Source organism: Streptopelia decaocto, assembly GCF_964273445.1.
Source record: "Streptopelia decaocto genome assembly, chromosome: 11".
Classification (NCBI taxonomy): domain Eukaryota; kingdom Metazoa; phylum Chordata; class Aves; order Columbiformes; family Columbidae; genus Streptopelia; species Streptopelia decaocto.
In genome coordinates this window covers 14,151,285-14,179,044 of record NC_138666.1, presented here as the reverse complement: position 1 = coordinate 14,179,044, position 27,760 = coordinate 14,151,285, and the positions used below count along the sequence as shown (strand labels likewise).

At 38.8% G+C, this 27,760-nt stretch overlaps 1 protein-coding gene across 1 annotated transcript in view; it reads right to left on the bottom strand.

The window, feature by feature from the left end:
• The window catches only part of ZNF536 (zinc finger protein 536), a gene marked incomplete at its 3' end in the record, with an annotated part of 182,786 nt that overhangs the window by 106,353 nt on the left and 48,673 nt on the right, over window positions 1-27,760 (bottom strand). The window contains exons 2-3 of the mRNA XM_082062540.1: window positions 25,904-26,056; window positions 13,208-14,788 (exon numbers count right to left, since the gene is read on the bottom strand). Of these exons, the coding sequence (XP_081918666.1) occupies window positions 13,208-14,788; window positions 25,904-26,056 (1,734 nt within the window). The remainder of the gene's footprint in view (window positions 1-13,207; window positions 14,789-25,903; window positions 26,057-27,760) is intronic.

Below are 27,760 nucleotides of genomic sequence, written 5' to 3'. Positions count from 1 at the left end.
GCTGTGGGGAGAATAGGGTGGGGAAGGGAGCCTAGCTAAAATTACACTGAGGCTGGAAGTCGTTACGGCTCCATCTCGGGAGATGGATGGTGTTCTCATTAGAACGAAGCTTTATTTAGATGGACGGACAGAATCCTTATTAGAACATTAGGCTGAAAAGTTTAAATGTCAGGAAATACAAAATCAAGATTTTGCAAATAAATGCTGACTTGGAGGAGAAAACTTAGAGCTCCCTGTACAGATCCCACTGGAGACACAGGAAAAATGATATCGCTCTGGAATTGCAATCTCCCATGCCAATCTAACCCTCCAAGGGTGTTTCTGGAAAACTCCATATCAGAAAAAACAGATGAGATCTCTTTACTTGGGCAAAGCAGTATCCACTCCTCATCTGATGCTATCAGCTCCAGCTCCAGCAGCACCCTGAGCCCAGAGGGAAGGGAGGACTCAGGAGTCACCCGTTTCTGGGGGAGCCCACCCAGAGGACACGCTGATGTTGGAAACCCATTTCCAGCTGCACAGACCCTGCTCCTGGAATGTACGTGTGAGCAGTATCTCACATAGGGAACCTCAAGAGGGAGAGGGATGCAATGCCCCAAAGACTGCAAATGAGCCATCCCCTGCCCTTCCCTGCCCTCTGCTTTCTCCAGGGAAACCCATGTATTTTGCAGTGATGGAAAGACAGCTTAAATATCTTGCATACAAAAAAAGATGGTGATTGTTTTCCATTTTACCTGAAAGCTAATGGATCTTGGGATACCAGACGTGGATGCTCAAAATCCCCTCTGGAGCCTTTCTGGTGATTGGTTGTCTCTCGGTTGCCTTTGGTGCACACCGGTCTCTGCCGAAGTAACATGTGAGCTACTGCACACTAAAAGCAGATGTTTGAGAGAGGAAATGCATGCACACACATACCCAGACACCCTCCCCCACCTTGTTCTGCACCTTGCTTGCAGGTCCTGCTCCAAAACACAGTGACCTGAGAAGAAACTTCTCATCACACAGGCTTTGGTTGTTGGGGTGGAAAAGGCAAAGTAGGTTTTGCTCCTAAGAGAGGCACAGCAGTACGGAGCCCTGCATGATGCCACCCTTGTGCTCTCATCCCAGGCTCAGAGGAAAGACCTGTGTGTGCTGCTGTCCCCCATGCTTTGCTGAGACAGACCCAGGCAGCTGGTGGGACGGACATGCCGATGGAGGCCGCCATCTCCACTGGCCTCACCAGACCTCCCTGTTTTTGCTGGATGCAGCGATTCTCACGTAGCACAGGGTCACACACCTGCATGTCCCCTTTGCCAGGGTCCAGGCCTCTACACTGAACTTTCTACTTGGGCCAGAAGGGGATGCTTGTGGAAATAGAGTTTCTTCTGGGATTAAACAAATTTAAAAAAAAAAAAAAATCTAAAAAATTTTGTATTTGATCTTCTAAATAAAGATTTTTTTTCCAGTATGAATCTGGTGAAAATCTACCTTTCCCACAGATTCACACACAAAATCATCAAGGTGAAGTTTTTTGATTAAAGAGAAATGTCAGTGTTTAACTTGCAGCATGGGGAAGACGGCAGGGAACACCACGCATTGCAATCGCAAACCAGAGGACAATTCCTCAGCAGGCAAGCCCTCCTCTCACATAGATGTGTTTGTGTACTTCTTATACCACCTTCTAAGCAGTTGACTCTGCCAGCCACCAGCAAGGAAGGGAGCACTGACATACCCCACCATATCTCCTGGCCTTTGGAAAGACACACAGGATCTATCCATCTGTTGAATTCAGGTCCACCACCACCACCATCCAGAAGAGTCAGCCTAGGGACCCTTCACTCTATAGGTCTCAAGCAAAGGCAAAGTGCTTCCACTTTGTCCTCTTCTTCTCTCATACATGTACGAACACAATTCTACCTTAAGAGAAATCCCAGTTTTGGGCCCGCAAAAACTCTTTATTTTTCTATTCAAGGATCCTCCTTTCACGTTAAGGATCCTCCAAATTTCCAAAAGTGGATAACAACAATACCACTGTGATCCCATCTGTACACAGCAATGGCACTGTAATGCACAGAGCATAAAACACCAAATTCCCACAGACAGCATCTGTCTTACTACAAACAATGGACCATTATCTTGTAAATAATTCTGATTAAGCTGCAGCATTTTCCCCAAACAAACAGTAGGGGAGGAGACAGTGAGGATTTTTCTAGTGGGAGTGCCAGTTTTCTCCTTCCCCAGCACTGACACTCAGTTTTTTATTCAACTGATTGGCCCCCTCCCCTCCCTGCTCTGTCCCCCATGGCTTGGTTTTCATCTTCTGACCTTATCCAGCTGTCAGTCATTTTGGCAACTAAAGAGGGAGCTGTCATGTTAAGGGATTCTGACCTCTATCCTTTGGGAAAGCTTTCCTGTTTTATTTTGTTGTTTGTTTTGTTTTGTTTTGTTTTTTCCACCCCACCGTACAGTTATATAACAATTAGCGAATACACCCATAAACCCTTCTGTTATTAAACAATTCTCATGTTAGGGGATGGAAAACACAGCCGCACTGCTGGGTGTGTGTTGGTGCCGGTCAGAGTTTGGGCATGTCTGGCTATGCCAGGGATGCGTTTTGGTGTGTCTGGCATCTGGTTGAACACGGCCTGGGCGCAGACTTTGCTGGGCAAAAGCTGTCATCCTTCTCAAACTCTGAGCAGGGAGCAGCGCCCTCAGTTTTCCGTGGCGAGGAGAGGGACTGGGCTCCCAACCCCTGCCCGGGGTGCCTGTGCCTGCAGGAGCCGCACGCTGCGCTCTTCAGCCCCTCAAATGTCAGAGCAAACCAGCAACAGGCTTGCCAAAAGAATTTAAAAAAAAAGCAAGTGCACAGACCAGAAGAGCGTTAGCTGTGCAAAGGGACAAGTGAAACAAGACACGGCTAGGGCTAATGTGGTCCTTTCTCTTAATGTCCACAAACTGGTCCATGTGGCAGCTGTGAATTGAGGAGAGCCTCCGAGAAATCCTGCATTTCATCTTTAACCTGTTCATTTCGATTCACAAACCTTTTCTTATATGACTTTCTTGATAAATGCTACATCTCTAGATGGCTGAAGTGTTGGTTTTCCTTCCCTGCATCCTCTTAACTCGCCTTGCTATACATGTGAGCTGTTTGGGATCAAACACACCTCCTGGCTCAAATTAAAAACAGAAAAAAGTAAAGCAACAAGGACTAGCCTAGGATGGTAATGTTGAAAAGCAGGTAATAAAAATTTTAACTTACAAGTAGCCAATTGAAGTCACTGCCATTGAATTAAAAACCACGCAACAGCCAGTTCAGCCACCAGATCAGCAAGCGTGAACAGGAACGCCGGGACCTGCCGAGCACCGTGGGGACTGAATGCTGAGCATCACACTGACACTGAAACGGAGGGGACAAACGGTGGCAGACAGCAAGGCAGGCCCTCAGTGCTGACACAGGGCTGGCGAGCAGGAACAGGACAGGGGGACCCACAGGCTGGCGGTGGGCGAGGGGCTGAGCAACCCACCAGAGATGCTGCTGAACCATCGCCTGCCTTGGGCCCTGGTGCTGCACAGCTCTGCAGCACGGCTGGGGCCAGCATGCTGCCACAGTGGTCAAACACCAGCAGCTCAGCCCAGCTGGCACTCCAAACAACCCTCAGGTCAAAATTCATGGACTGGGTGGAAAGACATTATGGCCAAAATACGTGCAGAGAGCCCCTGAGCGCTGGCAGGTCGGCGCAGGCTGAAGCTGGGGCAGGTTTTGGCACCGGGTTCACCACACTGAGCTGCTCAGGACATCGGGCTCATGAACGCTGCTGGGGTTTCGAAGGGATATACGCACCCAACACATATTTTCAATGTGTGTTTATTTTCATCAATAAATTTTTATAGCTTACTGTAGTTATATGAGAGAAGGAAGCATTTATACACTGAGGACTTATATAATGTTCTTCATCTTCAAAGTGCTTCACAAACATTAATTAATTCATTTATCCTCACAGCACTCCTACCAGGGAGATAAGTACTATTATTTTCCATTTCACAATGGAGAATCCAAAGCAGAAAACTTATTTTTTTTCCATGGTTAGCAAGTGAATCACAGGTAGACCTGCAGGAGGAATGAGGGCTGCCAGCTTCTGAACATGAGCCCGTCTTCCCAAATCTTATTTAAAAGACTCGTGTTCTGCCAGAGTCATGGCACATATTGGAATATGCCTTGGATTTCTCCTTCAGTAAGAGATAATTAAGGAACAATTCCCTCTCTGATCCCCAGCATGGCACGCTATTTTCTACCCCAGTGTTGCTCTGCGAGCTGAACAATGGCTGTTCTATGCAGGGAACGGTACTGCAGACGCCTCGGATCAGAGGGGATCGGCTTAAAGAAATGTGCTGGCCCGCGTCTCGCTCCATGGACAATGGGACAGGCCAGGAGGCTTGGGTGCAAATATCTGAGGTGGGGGCGGCCCCAGGAACACCTGTTTGTAAATGGCAATGCTCCGGGCAGGGGCATCTGCTAGCTGAAGACGCTCACTTGCAGCACACCCATCTAGAAATTTCATGTACTAGGAAAATGGTTGTGGTTTCTGGTATTGGGTCTCAATCCTAAGTGTGTTCCTTTCACACTCATGCAGGAGGGATGCACAGTGCTCCATGTCCACCTCTGTGGTGCTGCTGCAAACCAACCTCTTTCCTGTCTGCCCCTTGCCAGCAAATATGTGGCTGTTTCAAATGGCAATAGCAGTTACTGTGAGCTTGAAAGGCTCAATTTCAAGGCATCTCAAAAAATAAAATTGTGACTGGCTCTCCTAAGGAAGTGTTCAGCCCACAGAACTTAAATCAACATTGGAGATGACAAACTGCAAAAAGAATCCTAATTTTATAACTTCTGAGAAAGACGTGTTTCACCTGTTACAATCCTTGCTAGTGAAGACCTTACCCACCCTGGGCTTTTTCCCACTAGTTTATTTTTTTACAATAATAAAAATGCACAAAACCCCAAACTTTCTAGATAATTTCCTAGCTTGGAAAAGATACATTCATTAGCAAAATAAACTGCCGAGTTAAGCCATGGGCTTTTGCAGAAGACGCGACCACGTCCTGCTGGGGAAAGGCCCATACTTCGACATCGCTTTGGAACAACCAGAACAATTGTTTAGTGAGAAATGTCTTTTGCATATGACTCATCAACCCTTGAAAACAGGATTTCTTATATAATACAAGTGCTGACACAGCCTTCAGTTGAGTGGTGTGACTGCAGCTGTATAATTACAACTTTAGATTTGATGTTATGGACCTTAGGTTACACTGTTCAGACAAATGCTCCATTGTTTTACAGAGATTTTTTTTCCTTAGTCATATTGCCCATAGGACAATAAGGACTATATTCACAGCTCACTGCATAGAAGTTTAGGTATGTAACAGCCAGTGGTATTATAAAAGATGAGATTATACCCTATGGGTGTTAAATGGATTCAGAATTGCCACTTTTTCTTGTGTTTTTTTTTTTTTCCTTTGCTCCTAGTTGATACTTTTTTGGAAGTGCTCTCCAAATAAAAGGAAGAACAATCTCACACTGAGTCTGGATAAATGTTACAGTTGTCTCACAAATGCTGTATTATTTCTAGCCCTTCCAAAATAATATAATTGTCCTACTGCTGAACTACAGATTTTTCTCAGTATGACACAGAACACGAAAATGTCAGGTCCTGACTCATGGTGTTTTGGTGGAATAAATAAAAAAGTACCAATATGCTATTCAAAACTGGCAGCATTAATGAAGATGTGACACTGGGAGCCCTAGTCATGTTTTCCTTCAGCTTCCATTGCGTACTCAGTGATGCACAGAGCAACAGGCCACCTCTTATGGGTCCCATCCTGGAAACACTTACCATAGTGGCACTGATGCCACTGGTTCCTTGTTATCTTATGCTTGTTTTATCTCAGGTGAATCGCACGTGGGTCTGAGGGTGTACGCTACTTTCAGGGTGATTATCACACATTCTTTCCATAGGAAACAAAAAGGAGAGTTCAGTGCTACCTGCAATAGTGACAACTATAACTTAATGTAAGGCTAGGCAAGATTAACCAAAGATCACACATGGGCTGTATGCTCCCGGTATTTCTCCGCTGGGAGAGATGTTGGACGCCTGTTGCTCACTAAAGCTACACTTGCAGCTGCAGGCCTGGACCCAAATATGCAGCTCACCCTGGCCAAGCACCCAGGCAGTAATACTTATACACTTAATCCAACCCACATTACTCATTTTTAACCCAGTGGCCTCCACAAAAATGTCTAGATTTTAATAATGACAGAGGAGAAACAGGTCCCATATTCCCAAGATATTTTCTGTGACAGAGAAAACAAGTCTGATGCCCCCCCTTTACATACCTGCCTATCCATACATGGCATCATTCTAATGACAAACCACTCCTTCCTTGGAAAACTGCATTTTTCATAAATAGCCTTTACAAGGCCAACAAGTAGCTTTGCAGAGTTTGCCCCTCAAAGCATCAACCAACTGTGGATTGCATAAGTGGTCTTTGTCTACCAAAAGGTACAACAGTTTCTCAGAGAGTTTTCTTGAATGAATTAACAAAATGACTCAAAACTGCACTAATGGTTAACAGCTTTTTTTTTATTAGCAACACTGAGATAAGTTATTGAAGCATTTTAGTATTGTTTTACATTCCATTCAGAAGTGACCTAACTTGTAACTCCATATACATTTAAAGATATAGTTTGACACTTATTCAGAAAGCAACAATTATTAAAACTTACATACCTTCATTACCAGGTAACCTTAATATATTTTCTAATTACTTCCGACAATACTCTATTCCAAAGCACATGATAACCCACCAGAAGTTTACACATTTCACTTCAATCACAGGTTTTAAATTGTGGATGTCAGAGTGCTGTTCATTGAATTTTACTGTCTTTCTTGGTTAATATTGGAAAGCCTGGCACAATATATTAAGCTAGAAATATTGCTTAAAGAATATGAAAAAGATAACTACAGTATTTTTTCCTGCTAAAGCATTACAAAATACAGGACCATTAAAAACTCAAATAGAAATGACAATAAATAACCTTAAAAATGTTAAGAGAATTTTCACTCATACTAAAGTCCATTCCCTAAGCTTGCCAAACACATAAATAACAGAACATATTCAGGACCTCTATTTCTGTACTATTGTGATGGTTTGTTATATATTGTGGATGTATTGTGTATACATATATTAATGCTTACACTTAAGGTATATATTTTTTTTCTTTGCTGAAACAATTAATAAGCCTCAGGCAATTATTCACCCCTGGTACTACAGGTATCTAGACAGGCTGGAGCAAACCTCAGAAACTCCAGATATGCAATGCTGTGCATAACAAGATCAGCTCCACTTAAAGGTATCCTAAATTCCTTAGATTACAAAGATGAATTTGGTTATTTACTTCTGAAAGCCTGTGACATGAAAGTCTAATTGCTGTCAAATTAATTGTTTAAAATTGGCCTCATAATAGGTATTAATTGTACACTTAGTTTTCCCTTACAAAGATGTCTAAATTGTTCTTGTTTATGAGTAGTTATAGGAAATACTATACCTCAGACACAAGAATATATATTCCTGAACCAAAACACAAATCAGAGCATTGTCTCACTTTGGAAAGACCTGTAAACATCTCTATGTCTCTGCCTAATCCTAAATTATAATTTAAATTTGACCTGGATATGACAAAAACAATAAGAATATATTGTCTGGGAGATGAAACAGAGTAAAATCATACAGCTCTAAGCTTACATCATTATGTTGTCTCTGCAAGGAAAAGAAAAGCCTTTCTGTGCTAGGGATTTGACTTGGTGCGGCTGGTCACTGATGTCTGAAATCAAGGCACATACCAAGGCCGCCTTTTGCAAACACAATCCCCCTTTCAGATCTGCTGCAAGGAGGGACAGAATGCCCCCAGTTTCACTGGGAATAGAAGGTACTCAGCACTTAGCTGTATCAGATATTTTAGGGGTTAATTTCCGGAAATGTAAATGGAATGGGAATGTTACACTGCAACATGAAAAAATGGTAAGAAATAAAAGTTTTCAACAGTAAACAAAATGGTGATACTGAACTCATCACCTGACTGATTTCTGAAACAACAAAATACAATCAAATTAAATTACATGAATATAGCAATGAAATTTTAAGTCAAATAAACACAGGACCTGATTCTGCAGTCCTTAGTCATGTAAGCAGTCCCGCTCATCGAGAATGAGAGATGCAAGACTGGGTCCTTAGCTTCTGCTTAGGAAGTCAATGTTGATTCAGACAGTATCTTTTCTAGCCAAAAATATGCAGCAAAAGGAAAGTAACATAAACAAGGCTAAATGTCAACAGTGTTTGCAGACTTACAGACACCATCCATTTGTTTGTACTGAAATGACTAGCGAACCATTTGGCAAATACAATGCTATTCACAGACCGGCCCTTTTATCCAGCAACACAAACTTCGCTGGATCACTGGCATTCCCAGTTAATTAAAAAAAGGAAGCAAGCCATATGAGTTTGGTTTGATATTGCCATGCAAATGGCATGCGACATCCAGAAGTGCGGCTGAAACCCCGGCGCGGGGCTGAGGTGCTGATTCCCCGTTCAGCAGCACAGATCGTGCAATAAAAACAGGCCTTGGACCTGATGACTGAAACTGCAGAAACCTCTTCAAAATCAGCATAATGGGGTAAACAAAAGTCTGCAGGAAAGCTTCCATATCATTTCATTCTGCCTTGAAGGAAAAGAATGTTCTGGTCACTCCTTCAACTACAGATCAGGGCAAAATGTTGGGTTACTTAAGTGCATTGCAAGACACTTTAAATGGGCAGGACTACTACAATTTGCTGCAGTAGCATGACCTTCCATTGCCTTGTAGCTGTCCTAGAGCTTGGATATATCAGGTTTTTTGCTTTTGTTTAATATGGATTTTATAATGTAAAAGAGCTGTAATAAAGATTAGAGTGAAACCACCACAAACAATTAAAAATCTTTTCCGTATTTTATATGTTGGTGGAAGCTCTGAAGGGGTTAGCATAATAATCTTTTTGGTTTTGACACCTGTGGCAATAAGCAATTTACAACAACTAAATTCACTATTTAAACATTGGGGTAGAGCACTGTAATTATGTGACAATAAAGCTGTAATAATCTGCCACAATTGATCTTCCCCTTGCCCAGCCCTCTTGTCTGTGCTGCAGTTCCACATTTGGAAGGTATTTCAGAAAGTTAAAATGCTGAACATTTTAATAATTCTGTGCAATGCTGAATGCTTTCTGCTCCAAAGGAAACTGAAAGTGCTCAGTCTTTTACAGGATCAGAACCCTGAAGCTGCTACCAAACAGCAGAAGGGGCCTGCCCTGTTTCCATACAGTGAAATAAGTGATGATGGGGTGGAGCCTGCGCAGGAGAAAACAGCACTAATTGCAGAGGAAAGCAAGCATGAATGGAAGCAAATTAGATTTACAGAGACAACTTGGAATTAAACTTTTGGACATCATTAAGTGTGGGTTCAATAGCACTATCCAATCAAGCACCCAGCTAACACCCATTACTGTCTCCGGCCAATAGTTCTGTGGTGCACCAGATCTTCTTTGAAAGCCCAGCTATTTTCCAAGCAGAAAATGCAAGCGGGAAATTTTACCATCTCAGATACAAAGCAGAAAAATTGAAAGGGGAGGAAAGAGAGAAAGGAAAGGGTCTTATCATAAATAGATGCTGTCCAAATCATGTGTATGTTAATGACTTGAAACAGGAGGTAGAACACTATTGTGATACGGCTGCATGTATATGGGAAGACAAGTGGAGAAAGAGAGGAGCATAAAAGAAAAGGAAAAAGGTCTTCCAAAATTAAACACAAAGTAGGTCTAGAGCCTCTGAGCATAACTTCTCAAAAAAGCAAGGGCTGTGAAAGCAAAGTACATGGATGCTCAAGACAGCTACCAAGCCATGGAGCCATCACCCTGGGCTTCCCATCCACGCTGGGCTACTGGCTGTCAACCAGCAAGGAAACTAATGTCTTCTTCTTAGAAACTGTGTGGTAACACAGATTAACAAGATCAGCTCCTAGGTATACTTCCTTGAGGCTCCAAAACCAAGTACAGGTCAGGAGTAACTCAAAATTCATCAATGGCATTTTTTTTCTTTCTTTCTGTTCTTTCCTATTCTGCTAAATAAGTAAAGGAGATATATTACAAAAATTTGTGATTTTTCTCAGCAGCATTTTGACATGGAAATTTCTGTATTATGCAGTAACTATGGTTCTTTTCTAATTGTGTCTTTCATCCTTACAGCCTGAAGCATACTAGTAGCATAAAGGAATTACGTATACATCATCAGTGTCTCTCATTCTACACATAGGGAAACTGAGGACTGCTTGCCCCATGTGTGGTGACTTTCCAAAACAACAATGTGACTTGGTGACATTGTCCTCTAGCAATTAAACCCTTTTCATGCCAAGATTTGTACTTAAAAAACTGACCCATTATCTTAAGGTAAAATCTGCCAACTAAAAATGATCCACGTGGATTACTGAAAATCCCAGCTTGTTTTTATGCAGCCAGAAATTGGTTAGTGTGGCCAATCAAGGAAACAATCTCAGATAACTGAAGCTGAGATATTTTATTTCCATTTTACTTCCACTGTGTTCTGACTGCAGAAAGGGCACCAGGCCTTGCTATGTTGATTGTGCAAGGACTGCACCAAGTGTATCAGTGTTCTCTCTTGAGATGTCAACAACCCACACATCAATGGCTGTAAAAAGAAAGGCAAATGTATGGAGACTCCCAAAATACAAAGGAACACAAGAATCATGCCCTGGAATTGGATGCTGGAGGTGGGTCTCGAGTTTTCTGATCTCTCAGAGAGTAGGAGAGACAAAGGGAAAGATGACTACGGTCATGGGCTTTGCACAGGGGGAAGGAAGGCTCATAAATGAACAGGGCACTCCTGATGGCTAATCTGGAAGTGCAGGAACATCAGGTGAGATTCCCCACACTAGTATGCACAGATGGAGTGTGATTTCACAGTATAAAATGTCACTGAGAAAACGAAACCCCCCCAAAACCACTACTTTCACGTGGGTGGAGTCCAAGCCAACCAAAAAGAAAGCGAACAACTGACAAGGGGCTTGTTCATTTTCACCCACTTTTGCTGTGAGATATTGAGAAAAATGAAATAATATATTTAAATAGTCAATCTTAATACTTATATTCTGCAAACACTCAACAGAATGTTGGTAAAGAATTTTAAAAGCTATTTTTGGATGGGGGGGAGTAAGGAGGACTTGCACTGCATTTTCCATTTAAAAATGGCTTAAAAAGTAGAACAGACAAGCTTCTGTTGTTTTTTTTTTTCCCCTTCATACTTCGAGTCAAATCCATTATCACTGGGCAGAGCTTATGAAAGGGATATGGTCTTTAAAATCATATAAACTCAAGCCATCATAAAATGTCTGCTGAACTGATTGAAAGATGAAACAAAAAACTAAAAGAAGTAACATGACTTCATTTCAATAAAAATGTTGCAGGGTTTTTTTTGTTCTTGTTTTAAAAATCTTCTGTCTGGGAAGAAGTATAAAGTTATTTTGTACGAAGCAACTAATCTTAGTTTTCCAGTTTTTTTACTTGTTTGTTTAAAGAGTCATTTCTCTACTGTATTTTTTTTTTTTGTAACTGATTGATTGTACTCCACAAATAGAAATAAATCCAAGCAGGATTTTACTAGCTGCAAATTAGATCAACTATCTACTATTTTCAAAAGATCAGTAATGTAACTTCTGATTTTGAAGAAAATGGAAATATTTCCAACTACCTGAATCGGTTTTTAGTGTATCAAGACATAGAAGTTTACAAGTAAGGCCATGCAGATACTGGTGCTCATGATTCCGCTTAAGTAATGACAATATTGTGAAGCCAAAATGCTCTACGAATACAAGTGAGATAAACTTTGTGAGGAGGAATCAGACTTTTTTTTTATCAGACTATTTAATACACTTGGATAAACAGAGAGGGGCCTGAGGAAGGGGTTATGGCTTTAAGCACATACACTGTTCTAGTAAGGTCAGACAAAGCTCCCACTAACCTTAAGTTTACCAGAGTAACCATTCTTAATTGTTTGCACATCTAGGGCTTCATTTTAAATTGTCAGGCTTTATAACTGTTGATCACCTTTTATTTTATTTTTTTTTCAACTGGAATACACTTTATTATGCTTGTTCAGCTCTGACAATGAGTTTTCTGATTAGTTGCATGTTAAGTGAAACAAGCAATGCTGAAGGTTTTTGTGTCCTTTGCTGACTCTGCTTTTTAAAGTGATACTGTTTTTCAAAGGATTTACACTCTAAAACAAGAACTATGCTGACAAAATAGGAGATAAATTGAAAAGATGCTCAATCTCATCTGTTCCAAGTAGATTCAACTTTCATTTATGTCAAATACAATGTGTGTGATATGAGGAAGTAAGACTGCAGTTTTGTAAAGTAGAGACTAAGGGTAAAAGGTGGTTTTGTTTGATTGTTGTGTTGTTTATTAATTACCTGGAGGCATGTTCTTAATTGGACAAATCACAATTTGTACAACTGCTAGTTAGAATAGTGAAAATAGTAAAGGGCAGCTACTGTATGGGTGCCATCGAGACAAATCAGAAAAATATAATTTTTAAAAAGGGGGAGGAAAAGGAAAAAAAAAGACTCTTCACCACAGGCAGACGTATTCCATGCACTTGGCATTTGATTTCATCAATATTGTGGTGATTGAACACACCCCAATTCAAAGAAAGCAAGAAAAAAGAAAGCAAGGTTTGCTTGGCAAAGCATCCAGTGTTTTTCTTGGGTTCTTATGTCAAAATACTGAAAAGTTTGCAAGTTACCATGTAAATTTTTTAAAACTTTTTCCTCCTTTGAGTATGCTGAAGCAGTAAGTATCCCCTTCAGATGCCACTAGCACAGATAGTCTATATTGCTGCTACTCTAGTTTAAAAAGCAAGTTCTTTCTAAAATCCTGTATAAGTATATGCATGCAGCACTGCTGATTTCAATGGATTAGACCACATATAAGACTAGAATTTGGCCCACAGGGTTTAACATTTAAAAAAATGTATTACTAACAAACATGACTAAGTATATTTAAAGAGCAGCTTCATGATTCTGCACAAGTGTTTTCTGAAATGGTCTAAAAGAAGGTCTAAAACTTACCACACAAGTCAGGTCTCTTGATACATCCACTAGTTGCTGTGCTACTTGCAAGTCCATTAAAGGCTGCTAAGCCATCAGAGCTGTAAGCTCTTAGGACTGACAACATGTTCATCTGCTTCTCCAGGACCTGTGGACCCTGAACTTGCTCGGGTTTCATCACTCCTTGTGCAGTGTCATGGGAAGATAGAAGATTCTGACCGTGCCACTGCTTCTCTGATGCTTGTGGCAGTGGTGATACGAGCCCTTGTGTTGGTTGTGAGGTGACTGCACTTTGCATATTGTCGCCTCCTTCACTGCTTTCTTTATTTAGGGCAGATAACTGCTTATTCATAATATCTGGTTCTGTGTCAATGTCCTCATCTTCAATGTTTTCTTCCTTGGAAGATTCCATATCCTCAGATGAAGCTATGTCAGAAAGGTCATCAGTAGCATTTTTATTTACAGAGTCAGAGAGCAGAATATTTGGGTCATCTTCAGATTGTGTTTTTATTTCGGATTCATTACTGGTGCAAGAATTTTGTGTTCCTGTGCCAATAACACCAGGATAAACACCAAACTGCTTATAGAAGTCTGTTGTAAAATTACAAAAAGTGGATTCCATGTGGCTGGGCCAGGCAGTGCTCTTTTGTTCGCCCAGGGTCTCTTTATTTTGTCCTTGGGTCATTTTCTCAGAAGCTGAGTCCAGCTGGCTCAGCATGTTTGAAACTACTGCCTCCTTGCTGGACTGCACTGAAGAGGAGAGCAAGTTCACTTTATTAACCGAGGTTGAAGCTTCTCTAGATTGGTCTTTGTTGTTCCCTATGATGCTGTCTTTACGTTTAGCCTTGCCCAAGTGATTTGCCTGGAGGTGCAGAGCCATTAGTTCCATAGATGAAGTTGTAAAGGAACAAAATAAGCAGCCATGCCAAGCAATATTGTCTTGTACAGTAACAGAAGAACCTGGGAGGGAGGCTGCATCTGGCCTTACAGATAAGTCAAGAGGTTCATATTGTGACTTTTCTGTTTTTCGCTGTGAGGACTTGCTATTTATCTTTTCCTCGCCACCATCTGAGCCCAGACCCTTTGCTGAAAGTGGATCTGAGAGAGCTTTATCCTTCATTTCTTTTTCTTTCTTCAAAGAACTTAGGACAAAACTGTCCATGAAAGCTTGCAAAGACCCTTGAAAGTTCACACCATTCCCAACCATGTTCTGGTAAGCACGGCCAAGTTCAGAGAAGTGTGTTCCTTTGGAAGATATGTCTGAACCCTTCATGTTTTCTGAAGATACTTCAGATGACATGCCAGCTGCTTGTCCTTGCTGATCTCCAGAAGACAGCATTCCTGATGTCCACTGCTGTGAGACCATGCCACTTCGGAAATCAACTCCAGGAAGCCCCTTGAAGGCTCCTCTCAATATATCTGGTCTAATAAACACAGAGCTTTTATTTGATGTCTCATCTTTGTGTTCTTGACTTGCAGCCTGCCCAGAGAGTGGCCCTGCTCCATTCTGTCGCTCCCGATGGTGCCGTTCCAAGTGGTATTTGAGGGATGCAGACTGAGTGCCAGCATAATCACAATGTGGACACTTGTAGGGCTTCTCACCTATAGGTATAAATAAAGAAAAAAATATAAAGAAAGAGAGTTATCTGTACAGATGAGTGAGGAAAAAAAATCAACATTATCCACTTGAAAACAAGATCTTAGAGCCAATAATTATTTTTTAAAAACTATTTTTCAATTGAAAACTAATTCATAAAGTCAATATTTCTAAAATGGTTTTCCAGAACATGGGGCTATTCAGGAATGACATGGTATCTACACACGATTAGCCATCTTTTTCTTAATCTAACATGTAGAAAACTGTTGTAGAATTAAAAGCTATGATTATGAAAATGAAGCATAACAATTTCAACCACAGTAATCATTAAAAGTACAAGTTTAAAAAAAAGAGAGACAAAGAATGTAACAAATGGATGGTTGCAATATTTTGTGTATACAATTGCTCTAAAATTTGTTTAAATTATACACATGGAAACCATTTTTAAACCTAAAAATTTTATGGCACTGTTACGCAAGACTGAAATGAATGATTTAAGTCTTGCTCTGCAGTAAATCATGGATATAATTAGCAAATGGCATACTGCACAAGTAATTTATCATTATTTGGAGGGCACCATTCCAGAAGGATTCAAAGATCTGCAGACCTACTGCATTGTTTCTAAATAAAGAACTATAAATACAGATTCTATAAAATATTAATATCATTACACTACATTATGATTGCAGCATGTAAGAACATATAGTTAAAATAAAAAGTAGTCAATAAAATAAAAAAGAAATCATGTAATAAAAAAGTACAAGATATATTTAGTTTCTGTATTTGAAATTACCATTATCTACTGGTTTTTGCAGTTCTTTATATTTGTATAAATGATGTTTCTAATGCTCAAGTAGTAAAATATGTAATTTACCTACCACAAGCACTTTTCTAGGATTACCTTGAATAGAGTTTTAAAACATATAAGATTAATTTCATGAATTAAATATATATTTGAAATCCACACTAAACTTTCATTGTTCCTCCTATACTTTAAAAGAGGTAGAGGATGTTACAGGTATAGTAAATATTTACATACAATCATAAAGACGTATCCAAAAATAATGTACATCTAAGCAAAAGAACATCTAAATTTTTGCAGAGCACTTGTTAGCAATGCAGAGTTGCTTTTAAAGAAAGTATGGAAATCCCCACTAAAAGTGACAGGAATCTGAAAGACCTGTGAGCTGTCAATATTGGCAATTATTTCTATGAGGAAACTCCACAGGAAGAAACTGTTTTCTCTATGTAATTTTTTTTCCTACATGACCCAAAAGACAAAGGCAAATGTTCTCCAAATGGTATAATGGCAATATTTGTTTCTAAAACTTCCTTCACAGTACGTATGTTATATAACATTATGTAGTTCACCAAACCAGCTGGAAAGTTACCTGTTTTCAAATGACCTCAAAATCTGCTTAAAACAAAATTGAAAGGGTTTCAAACTTGTGTTATTTGAGCTACAGGCTGCACTGAAAGGCTGGTTAATACTTGGGAAGCTGCTCCTGTCACTGATGGCAGGAATTCACTAATGAGATGCAAGAGCAGCACACGCAAATGACCGTACAGCCCGTGCGAGGAGGCGGACTGACCGCGAGCACAGCTGGGTATGGGCTGCGATTCAGACGGGGATGAAGCAAATTACAAGCAATGGAAATTCAAAATCCATATTATAATCCTAAAGCTAAACGGTGAGACATGGGAGCTTTACATCAACCGCATTAATCGACCTTTTTAGAGGAGAAAAGTGCAGCACCTTAAACAAGAGGTGTTCAGCAGAGCAAGAGGTAGTAATTAGCATGGTTCATGCTTTAGGCCTAGGTCCATGCAGCTTAACAGAAGAAATCAGATTTAAACATTTCAGCACAACTTCTGAGTCTTCTACAATCACCTAATTAAGTTCTGACATCCCACCAGGAAGAAGTAAGGGCAGCGTTTCAGTGGGACTTGTGCAAAAGCAAACACTTCCTACTGATCCACAAAAACCACTAAACAGAGACAGATCACATCTGTCTGGGCTTCCCTGGCCTCAGGTGAGACTCTGAGCACACACACCCCCATCACAAGCGTTTTAGGGTAGGAACAAGAGGATGGAACACAGTGGATGTCGATTTGTCTGCATTTCTGCAAGGCTGTTTGGGAAGGTGCAAACTCTGACAGCTGTGCTGCCAGTCAGAACATGGACAAATGTCAATATTGCTTTTACAGCATGAACATACTGCAATGTTTTTGAGTCATTATCTGTTGTTCTGCTGTTTGTCCCACCAGTTACTACTGACCATCACTAGTGACCTCTGACATAACACAGGTATTTCAAGTGCCACCTAAGAAGAAATCAGTCTGGTGAAAAACAAGTACCAGACTTTATAAGGTTAAATGCTCTCACTTCTGAGTTTTTACTCCACTTCATTAAAAAGTTCTTCATCAGCATCTCCTATCCCTTTATGGAAATCTTTAACACAATTATATTTAGTGCTTCCTATTATTCTGATGATAGTTCAGTGTGTGTTCACATTGCACATCAAGTGACACTGTTTCAAAGTGTGTCCCAGCATTGCAGGCACTATGTCAGCCGTTGGACAAATATTTTTGCAGGGAGAAGTCTGCAACACAGGCTGCACTGAACTTGCTGAAAACACACAGGAGTTGTTCAATAAATATATGTAAAAATGCCTATAAGTGGGTTAAAATATGCTAAATAGAGGAAAAACTAGTAATATTTCGTACTTCTAAAGTACCTTCAGTCTTCAGCACTGGGCACAACAAGGCATTCTGAATTGCTAAGCCTTGAAGTCATTATATTTTCTGCCCCTCCACTGAGTGAGCTTCCTTTCAGCAGCTTGGCACCAACACGATAGGCATTGGCCTGAAAGAGGACACTGACTGAGACAGTGTGATAAAAAGTGGAAATCTCTCCTAGGCCTGGTTCACTGTCTCTGTGGTGCTCCCACCTCTCGCATGGCTAGAAATGAGATCTAAAGCTGAAGGTCTGAAATTGAACTCAACATGTAGCAACACACTGTGCCACCTTTACAATACAGGACTGGCCAAATAACATTGTTCAAAGGGAACTATTCAAAACCTCTCTCTTCTCTTTTAGATCCAAATATTGGCAGTGATTAGTTTACTTCAAAGCAATCTTAGCACTGCTATTTCAAGGGCAGGCACTGGGAGAAGGGAGTAGGATGGAGTAAATTACCTTTGAATCTTATATTTAATGTGTCAGTATTTCCTGAATTCAGCAATTGTGCAGATATTTAGATGCTATTTCACCCTTTCAAATTAACAACCAGTTATGCCCTGGGTAAGTCCCTGTACAAATGATAAAACAGAGTTATAAGCTGCTGTGGGAAAAAGCCCAAACTAACCTCAATCAAACTAACCAAAACCCAAGCCAGTTTCAATGGTAAATCCAAAGCAGCACTAATTTCCAGGACTTTATCAGCAACTGCAATATTATATATCCAAAGAATACTGTAGGGGACAAGAGAGGTAGGCTATGATTCTTGTTAGAATACCACCTGTTTGTATCTCATATTTTGAGGAAAGGTTTCAGAGAATTCAACCTAGTGTAACGACTACCCAAGAGCAGTGATTGGATGAGTTATTTAACACTTAATATAAATTCACATACATTAACATTGCCATGTAGGAGTGAAGGAACATGACTTTTTCAAAATAATTTTCTGCATTTCATACCCCAGAGTAATTTTTTCGTTGTTCACAAAGGTAATAACCATCCTGATATTACTAATTCTCTTGCCATGTTTGCATCCATGCAAACATTTTCACAACGGAGTGGAAAGAATGTTCCAGTGTGTACAATTAAAGAAAAAAAATATATCTTTGGATATACAATAAGTATTAGTAGCTGCTATATCCATGTATTGGAAATACATCTTATAGAGAATAACTTATCTGGGCAACATATCACAGTTCCAATCTGCCTACCACTCTCTTTTACAAGACACAAGACATCTCACAAGGACGATTTTATATCAGGATACAGTAAAACAATAAAAACTCAATGCTACTTGTAAAATCTGCACACAAGCTTGGTAGATAAATGGAAACAGACATGTTTCCCAGTAGAAACAGGTCTATTTATATAGTAGGTTGTATAAACAACACAGACGTTTATGCAACCTATTGCCAATCCTGCTCAGAACGTGATCTGATCATACTAGTCATAGGCATTATCTTCTACAGGCTGTGCAAGGAGACCACAGCCAGATTACAAATAGATTTACAGATTTTAAAAGCAGAAGGGACAATTACAATCATCTAGTCTGATCTGCTGTACAACACTGGCCAAAGATCCTCACATGATAATTCCAGCATCAAACCATAACTACAATTTGAAAAAAAAACTTACTTTAGTTTGAACATATTCTGTTCCTGCCACAGCAATGAAGAATAATCCAACACGTCCCTAGAAAACTGTTTGACTGGTTAAGTCAACTATAGAAAATATGTGCCCCATTTCTACCTTGAATTCGTCCAGTGTCAGCTTCTTACTACTGAACACTGCTACATTTTTCCCTGCTAGATTTAACAGATTTTTTTTATTAAAAAAATCTATTCCCCAAGGAAGGTACTTGCAGATGGCAAACCAGTCACCTCTTCACCTTCTCTCACTCTTGAGTGGAACACCCTTCCCAGTTCTTCAATGTTCTTTTAAATTATGGGTACCCACTAAAGCTTTGATGAAATTTCAACTGGATATTAATCTTATACAGTCCAAGACTGTTTACATCCACAGCTATAGCAATCAACTAACAGCCCATATTCTGCTGGTTCTCTACCATAATCCTAGGCCCAGTTCATCGACACATCTAGTATTAGTTCCTTTACATTTTTCTAATTTAAAATTCATCTTGTTGAAAAGAGGCACTTGACTAAGTGACTAATCAGTGCCTCCCCATGATTTTTAGCATCTTACCATTCTTGTGCCATTGGTAAATTTTATCAACAGTGATTTTATATACCCTTTCAAATAATGATAAAATACCAAATAGATGGAGTAAAAGCACTGTTGTGGAACTTCCATTTATGTATCACTTCATCTCTGTATACCAGGTTTTTTGGTGGTTGTCACATAGAAGAAGCTACTTTCACAAGCCTCGAGAGAAAGTGAGAAACTTGATAAAAATTACTTTCATTAAATAAAATTGAATTAACTATGCTACCAATTCTTAATTAGTTAACAAATTCATTCTGTAATTTTATCCAAAACTTGTGTCAGCTTAGTCCATTTATAATTTCAAGGCGTTAATATTCTTTATTTTTGGAAATATTAGAATAGCCAGAGCTTTTTTACTACTATGAGTGCTCTGGAACTTGATCTATGTTCCAAGACTTGTTTTTCTAAATGAACTTTGATTTGGAGAGCTCTTCAGCCAGGGTTTTTAAGACTTTATCTATAAGTTATCCAGTTTCATTCATTCTAAAAAATACTAAAATGTAGTGGGCTACAGCATAATAGCCCAAATACTTAAAGGCAAAATTGTATCATTGGAAAATAACTGTAAAAAGAGTATTTAGTCTCCTATATCATGGTTGATAATTTTTTATCCATTATGTCCAGTATTAGTAAGATTCCAATTAGACCTGCCAGATCTACAGAATTTTACCCTGTTCTCCATAACCCTAATACCCACATATATATTTTTATTATTACTTTAGTTTCCCTTATCAAGCCTCTGTACTTCTTAAATATCTATTTATATTAGTCTTATTTCTTCATTTTTTACACTTAACATACAGCTGCTTAAAAATCTGTACTGCACCCTAGACTTCACTTCTCTGCTGAATGTCCCCCCTCCTTTTAAAATCAGATTTCTTATGGGGTTGGTTTGTGGACTATGCCCCACTGCCCCAGCAGTGCTGCCCCCCCAGTGCCGTGAGGGCTGCGCATCCCCACAAGAACCCCAACACCTCCTGCTTTGGCAGCTACTCAGGGACAATGCGTGTCGCAATTTGATCCCGCACATTTCTAAACAAGCTATAGTTTTCTTTTATGCAGAGCAAATGAAATCAAACATAATTCCAGAGAATAGTGCTTAATGAAAATATTGAAAACATTTTCCAGCATTTTTTATTTTACCATTGAAACAGTTATTGATAACCTATTTTACCCATTGTGCAGTAGATATTTTAGAAATGAATTGCTGTATGGTTTAATTAGTTCATTATTATGCCTATTCTTACACGGTAATTTCTTTTATCATTCTAATCATTCACTTCACACTTTTTAAACCAAATGGAATATCAAAGGTTCTGTAGGATTATTTTTGGATCCTGCACATGTTTCACCACACAATTAATCTGTTTGTCAGAAATACTAGTTAACTTCTTCTCTTTACTACTTTCCTTTACTAGTGATTTTTCTCCATAAGATGAAACTACCCCTATCCTGTAAAAGGACAGACTTTTGATGCTTCTGACTCAGTTTAATAAAGATTTTTCAATTGTGCATGCAGCATTACAATACAATATTTTAATTTTATAAAGTTTTATAATTGAATATTTTCCTTTATTTATATCTCACCTGTAATATTTATTTAGTCTTTTTACATGTCTTTACTTAGTTAAAAGGCAGAGAGATAAATATGGTTGTTACTTTGCAGGGAAGATTCAGTACATTAATATAAACTGTACACTAATTCCCCCAAAGCATATATATATGTTGTAAACCTGAAGACTTTTTACACAGCTGCTTATTGCTAAACAGTGCCTTGTCCAGAAGGGGACAATCTGTGTCTCTAATTGCTGTCACTGAAGCTGAGATTCATTATGTGACTTTCCCATTAAAATGTGAGCATTAATTTGTATAATGAAATATCACCCACTGCAGTGTTCATTAGCCATGCCCTACTGTATACTGCACATTGTTAGCTACCTAGAAACTGTAGTTAATTTCACTAATGGATATTTCCCTACTTAGTGTTTGGTAGGAAATTTATACTGTAACATTACCTCTTAAACTTTTAAGGAAATTTAAATTCAATCAATTATTTTCAACAAAAGTTTGGGATGTCATTAAGACAGGAGAAAAGGCATGCTGCACAATGTTAAGGATGGGAAATCTGGAGGAATCTAGAGAAATGAAAAGTCCTTTTAGTTCATCTTAGAAATGTAAGAATAAAGGATGTTCAATACCAAAATTGTCTCCTCTTGGAGCACACATACCCATTTTCCTTAATTATTCATATTGCTCATCCCACTACAAGCGCTTTCAGAGAATGGCAACAGGCAGTCTTTTTTTAGGAAGAAAATGTGAATTGAATTCATTTAAAACTGCACCATTTTTACTGTATTTCATCAGTTCATCTCAGGAAGTGTTAAAATTGGCTCCTCACATTTCCAAGGGAAAATGCAGTAACATTGTAAATGTACATAATACACGTAAAACATGTAAGATGTGTATCAAACGTATTGTAAAATACCCTCAGTCAATGGACACAGCCTCGCTGAGTTTTGTCTTCCTATCCCTCTCAGGTTTCTCCTGTTTAGCACAAACCAAACGTTCTTCAGGGCTCTCCTTTGCTTATGCATATTATTCTTTTTCCATTACTCAAGGGATTTAACTGTACCAGTCATACTGGGAATATACTTGAGCACCTAATGACCACAAAACCCAAACTGGTTTACAGCCGCAGTAGCTTCTGGACACTAACACAAGGTGCAAAGAGGTGCTAGAGCTAATCTGAAACCAGCCTCTACATAATGTGTCACTTGTCAAAGACAGAACATAAGAAATTTTAATTTTTTACAGTTAACTGTTTCTGTGCAGTGAAAAAAACACACCCATTTATTTGCTTTCAGTGGGAATCAAGAGTGCTCAAGAATGTAAAGAAGATGCCCAGCTCCCTGAATGAAGGAACCTTAAATTGCTGCCCTGAGAGGGGAAAAACTGAAACTCTGAAAGTGTCTATATATGGCACATTATGGGTTTGGGATACTTAGATGGTTTGCCTTTTCACTAAGTCTGAAGATCTCCAAGTCTTCTGTGTTATAACCTTCTCTACTGTATTATATATTATTTTATAACCAGGAAGCCTGACGCTCAAAGTGGCCAGTCCACCCACATGTCTACTCTGCACTACTGGTGCATCCTTGTTCTGCCCTTGTTTCTGCATCTCTTCACACAGTGAGTTTCTGTGAGCTGCAGTAGGTAGCTCTGAGGAAGTAGGACCATCAGCTCATCTCTGCTCACTGGTCACATAAATCATCTCCAGGAGCTCTACAACAGTTCTAATGTCTGTCCTCTCTAAGACCCAAGGCTCTGAAGCATTTTGCCCTGAGAGTCCTTCCTCTAAGGAATTATCTCCGTCCTTCAACTGTTTTTAGAGAAAGAAAGAAGAGAAACTGATTTCACATAATTATACCCTTTTCTTCTTATCATACGGGAACAATCAAAAATTGTATCTTACTATCTTCCTCTTAAAGGTCTTCCTGGCTGAATATGACTGAATTAGATAAGAAGAAAAATCCTCTACAATTGTGTGTTGGGACTCCACTGAGCATGCTAAATAAAACCTTGGGGTTTTTTGCGTTGTTTAGTTCTTTCCTTCAGAAGCTTATTATATGTTAGCAAACTACACAGAAACTGATACTCAGTGTGGAGAAGGTTGCAACCTGAAAATATCCAATGGAAAAAAGAAGCAACCGAAGCCGCTAGCTAATTCTTCTCTAGCTTTTTTTGGGCCAGTTTCCACAGAAGCACCTCCTGGCTGGATCAGACTTTGGGTCTTGTCTTGGCATGCGTACCGAACCAACCAACGTGTGTGCTTCCAACCCCACAGATGTTCAAAGGAACCTGACTTCTGCTGAACTGCTTGAGCTCATCTCTAACAAACAGGTGCTGTGAGAACAAGAACAGTAATTGAGTTAATGTAGTGGAGAAACACAGTAAAGTGTTTTTTATCAGTCAGTTATATGATCCAGGCATATAATAAAGACAAAGTGTGACATAAAAGGCAGGAAACTGTCCCTGATAAGTATGAGCTAACCAATATTTGTTTAATAACTGATATCTATTACATCATTTCCATTTACTGCAAAGCAACTTAATTTTTATTTAATAACTCTAGTAATTTGAAAATTTACATTTTTACAATATTTATTAGGATTATTTCCAATATGTAAAACATTGCTCCATTTAAACACACTCTTGTCATTATTAGCAACTACTTTGTTCTCAATGTTCTAATGGAAATTGATCTTTATCTATTTGAAAATTATAATGATTTTTAAATATATTGCAAATGTTGTTTCAACAGTCTGTATGATGTTTTCTTTATTTTTTCTTTGTTATTTTATACATGGTTTATTTTTTCTTGTTTTAATTTTATTGAGTCAGTTTTAATATGCAAGTTTTATGGAATATTTCCATTGCAATTAATTTACTTTCCATTAGTTCTAAGCCACAAATACCAAATGCATAATCACTGCCACCCTTAAAACAAGAACAAAATGACCACTGTCTAATCAAGCAAAAGGGAGAGATAGGTATCCTCAGGTTCTTTTAAAGAATTTTTCTTTGCATCTCCAACAGTAAAAATGTCAAACTGTTTCAACCTCATGGTTACAAGATTATTTTCCACTAAAATAACTACCATTTATTTACTTCTACTACATTAGGGAGCACACAAATAGTCCAACACAAAAGAATATTCCTGCCCTAAATGGTTTGCAAGCCAATGAGACAAAACTACCTTAGGGTGCCAAATTTTAAAATTCAGATCAAACCAGTGTGATTACTCTTCCTCCACAATCAAAAGAAAGAAGAATAAAAATACAACAAACAATCTTTCCCATCTCAACAATGATTTCTTTTTTTTTTTCCTTTAAATAATTTTCAGCCTTCGTTTTCAGTTTTTCAAAATCAGGCCTAATATTTGCAAACCCAACTTGAAGTATTACGTCTGTGCAAGCAAATAGGAGATACTTGACTGCTGATTTTGGGAAGGGAGGAAAATACTGCTCATCTGGTACCTCAATGAAATAAAAATTAAAAGTCAAATTTTTCAAGTAGGAGGTGCAACTGGAAATTATTTCTTCATGCTATTTATTTTCCCTATCAATTAGGAAAGTAGCAGTAAATTTCTGAAATTCATTTCAAATGGCTTAAAAAGAAAATGACCCCACAATGATGGTGCCCACTACATCTGTTTCCAAAGAGAAGTAATGTATCCTCTATCTCCAGGTTTGCATGCACCCCGCAAAGACTACTACAATACCTAAGACTTGGAAGAAACCAGTATCATAGAGCTATATCCAGAATATCTAGTGATGCCAACAGGACCTGAAGATATCAACACTGTATGTCAGATTTTAATTATGGATAAAGTAAGTATTTTTAAACATATACTGTGTCTCTAAATGAATCTTGCCATGCACACATGTACTTTTAAGCAAACAAGGTGTTATAATTTCAAACTGAGTGCTTATTGTTTAGTGATATCGAAAGAAGACCACTCAATGAGTGGCATGCCAAAATAAAGAGAGAATCCAGACCAGAAGTAGGTGTCTGTAGGGTAAAAATTCTGTGATTATTACTAAAATTAAACATGGTAAGTTATATCATCGTGCAAAACATGCTACTAATATTTTTTACTACTTACAAGTACTAAGAGAGGTTGAGTTCTAGTGAAAAAAAAAAAAAGCTGATCTATGAAGCTGATGTATTCATATGAACAGTGAGAGGTTAAAAATGAGCATGCTAAACGGAACGAAAATAGTAACTCTGCAAAAAACATACAGAATCCCTAAGCAGATGCTAAGGAAGGCCTTTGAAGCAGTTAGTATAACTAAGTCTGAAACCAACAGGCTTATGCCTATTAAAGGACAAGGGTAATTGAAGGAAACAGTGATGAAGCAGAGAAGGAGACAGAAATAACCTCAACTGGGAAAAGATGATTCTATTAAAGTGGTCTTTATCCAACAACACATTCCTTGTGCTTTTATTTAAGACTGTCACATATCTTTCTCAAAAGAGTTTCTCCAGCTAATAAGTCCCAACCTACACTGGGAATTACGGCTGGTAGCCACATATTATGTTAACCCCCTCACACATGGCATGTGTCGACAGTGCTCCGCTCACTTGTCGCTCTCACCTGTATGTATTCTCAAGTGGACCTTTAAGTGATGTGATGTTCTGAACGTCTTTCCACAATATGGGCAGTCTTTCATGGCAGAACCAAGGCTCCTGTCTCTCAGCAAAGCTGGCTGCTGGACTCCTGCAGATCTCCCAGCTTCTTCTCCAATGTCTGCAACACAGAAATGTTCTCACATCACTTCAGCACGTCAGAAGTTGTTCTCACTAAAACTGCTAACACAACACAAAGTTAAACATGTCAATACTACACCTGTCTATTTCATCCTTTAAATCTGACAGAATGCTGACAATTCATGTATTTTCTTGTTATTGTCTTAAATTATTTCATCTTTCCTATCATCATTTTAAGCAGCATATGGTACCTTTATATTGAACTGAATTATACAAGAAAAGAAACAGCTGTGTCAGCATCTGGTTTGATTTCTTCTTTTGTTTAGTTCCTATTAATTTTTTTCCAAAAAGTTTTAGATTGCTGTTTTGTTGAATCTATTTAATTTATAAGTATTGTGAAAATATGTGTGCTTTTAGAGGGAAAAAGTTTGCAACAGTATATTAAAACCACTCAAAACAACAGAAATGCAGTGATGGGGGGCTGAACAGCAGCGATGATGTCTACACACAAAGCTAATAAACTTCTTTCTGCAACATTTCAGCATTGGAGTTACAACACATGATCAAGTGAGTGACCCAATATCATGGGAAAGGCAAGGAAAAAATTGGCCATATGAGGGAGAATTCGTCTCCCTCTCATCCACAGCTCCCGACTTTTCTCCTTCAGTATTCACAGCTACATTTATTCTTTGCATTGTAATACAATGGGCGAGACTCCAGGACATCTCTTCTCTCTCCTGATATAAAGAAACAGTCATTCTCAGCCATCTTGAATAAGCTGCTATTATCCAAGCAGGTTATGAACAAAATAACTTACAAAAGACTGACATAAAAATTGCAAAAATGCAGGGCATTTAAAAAATGTCATTATTCAGAACACACAAGACTCATTTATCATCTTGTACTTACAGGGTCATGTAATATCACATATACATGTCAATTACAATTTCACCAAAAAGTACCATGGCAAATGTTGAAATTCTGAACTGGATTTATGCTACTGGTATGTCACAGAGGTGCAATACAAGTGGACACGTCATCACACACTTATGCAAAAGCTGAGCTATCTGTGTTATATTGAGGTGGAGAGCATACAGTTAAAATGTGCATGCAGAGTCTTGATTATTTCAACCATAAACTACTGACTAAAAATGTTCTGTCTTTACCCATTTGATATGTAACTAAAGCTGTCAGGAAACATAGTGCAGTTTACACAGCATTGCCTTTTAAATGGAAGTGATGGGACATGAGAAAGACTTAAACATTTGGCTCTAATAAAAACTATTCACACAGCAGCACAGACCCAAATACCACATTTCTGGAAAAGGTAACACTAACAGCCATTTCATTATTTATTATAAAATGGTCCCTCTAAACCATTTTGCTTAAAGCTGAAAGAAAGGGATGATAGAGTGATTAAAATATATACGCATATAAAAAATGTTTATCTCAGTCCTGTATGTAATCAAGCTATTGCTAGTTTTCAAGACAAAATCTGATAGTTTTCACATCACAGTCTTGTTTGACATTTTCTGATTGTTCTTAAACAGCAGAGTTAAAGCACGACATTTAAGTTAGAAAGCTAGTAACTGTCATTTTGAATTATTCACAAGTATGTAAAGTAGCATAACACAAGAGTTTATTTTGTCTTTAGTTCAGGAAAACACATATAGGTGCTAGTCTATAACTGCAATCTTCCTAAAGAGTTTAGATTTTCCCCTTTTCTTTCCTCCCAAAAGTTGTA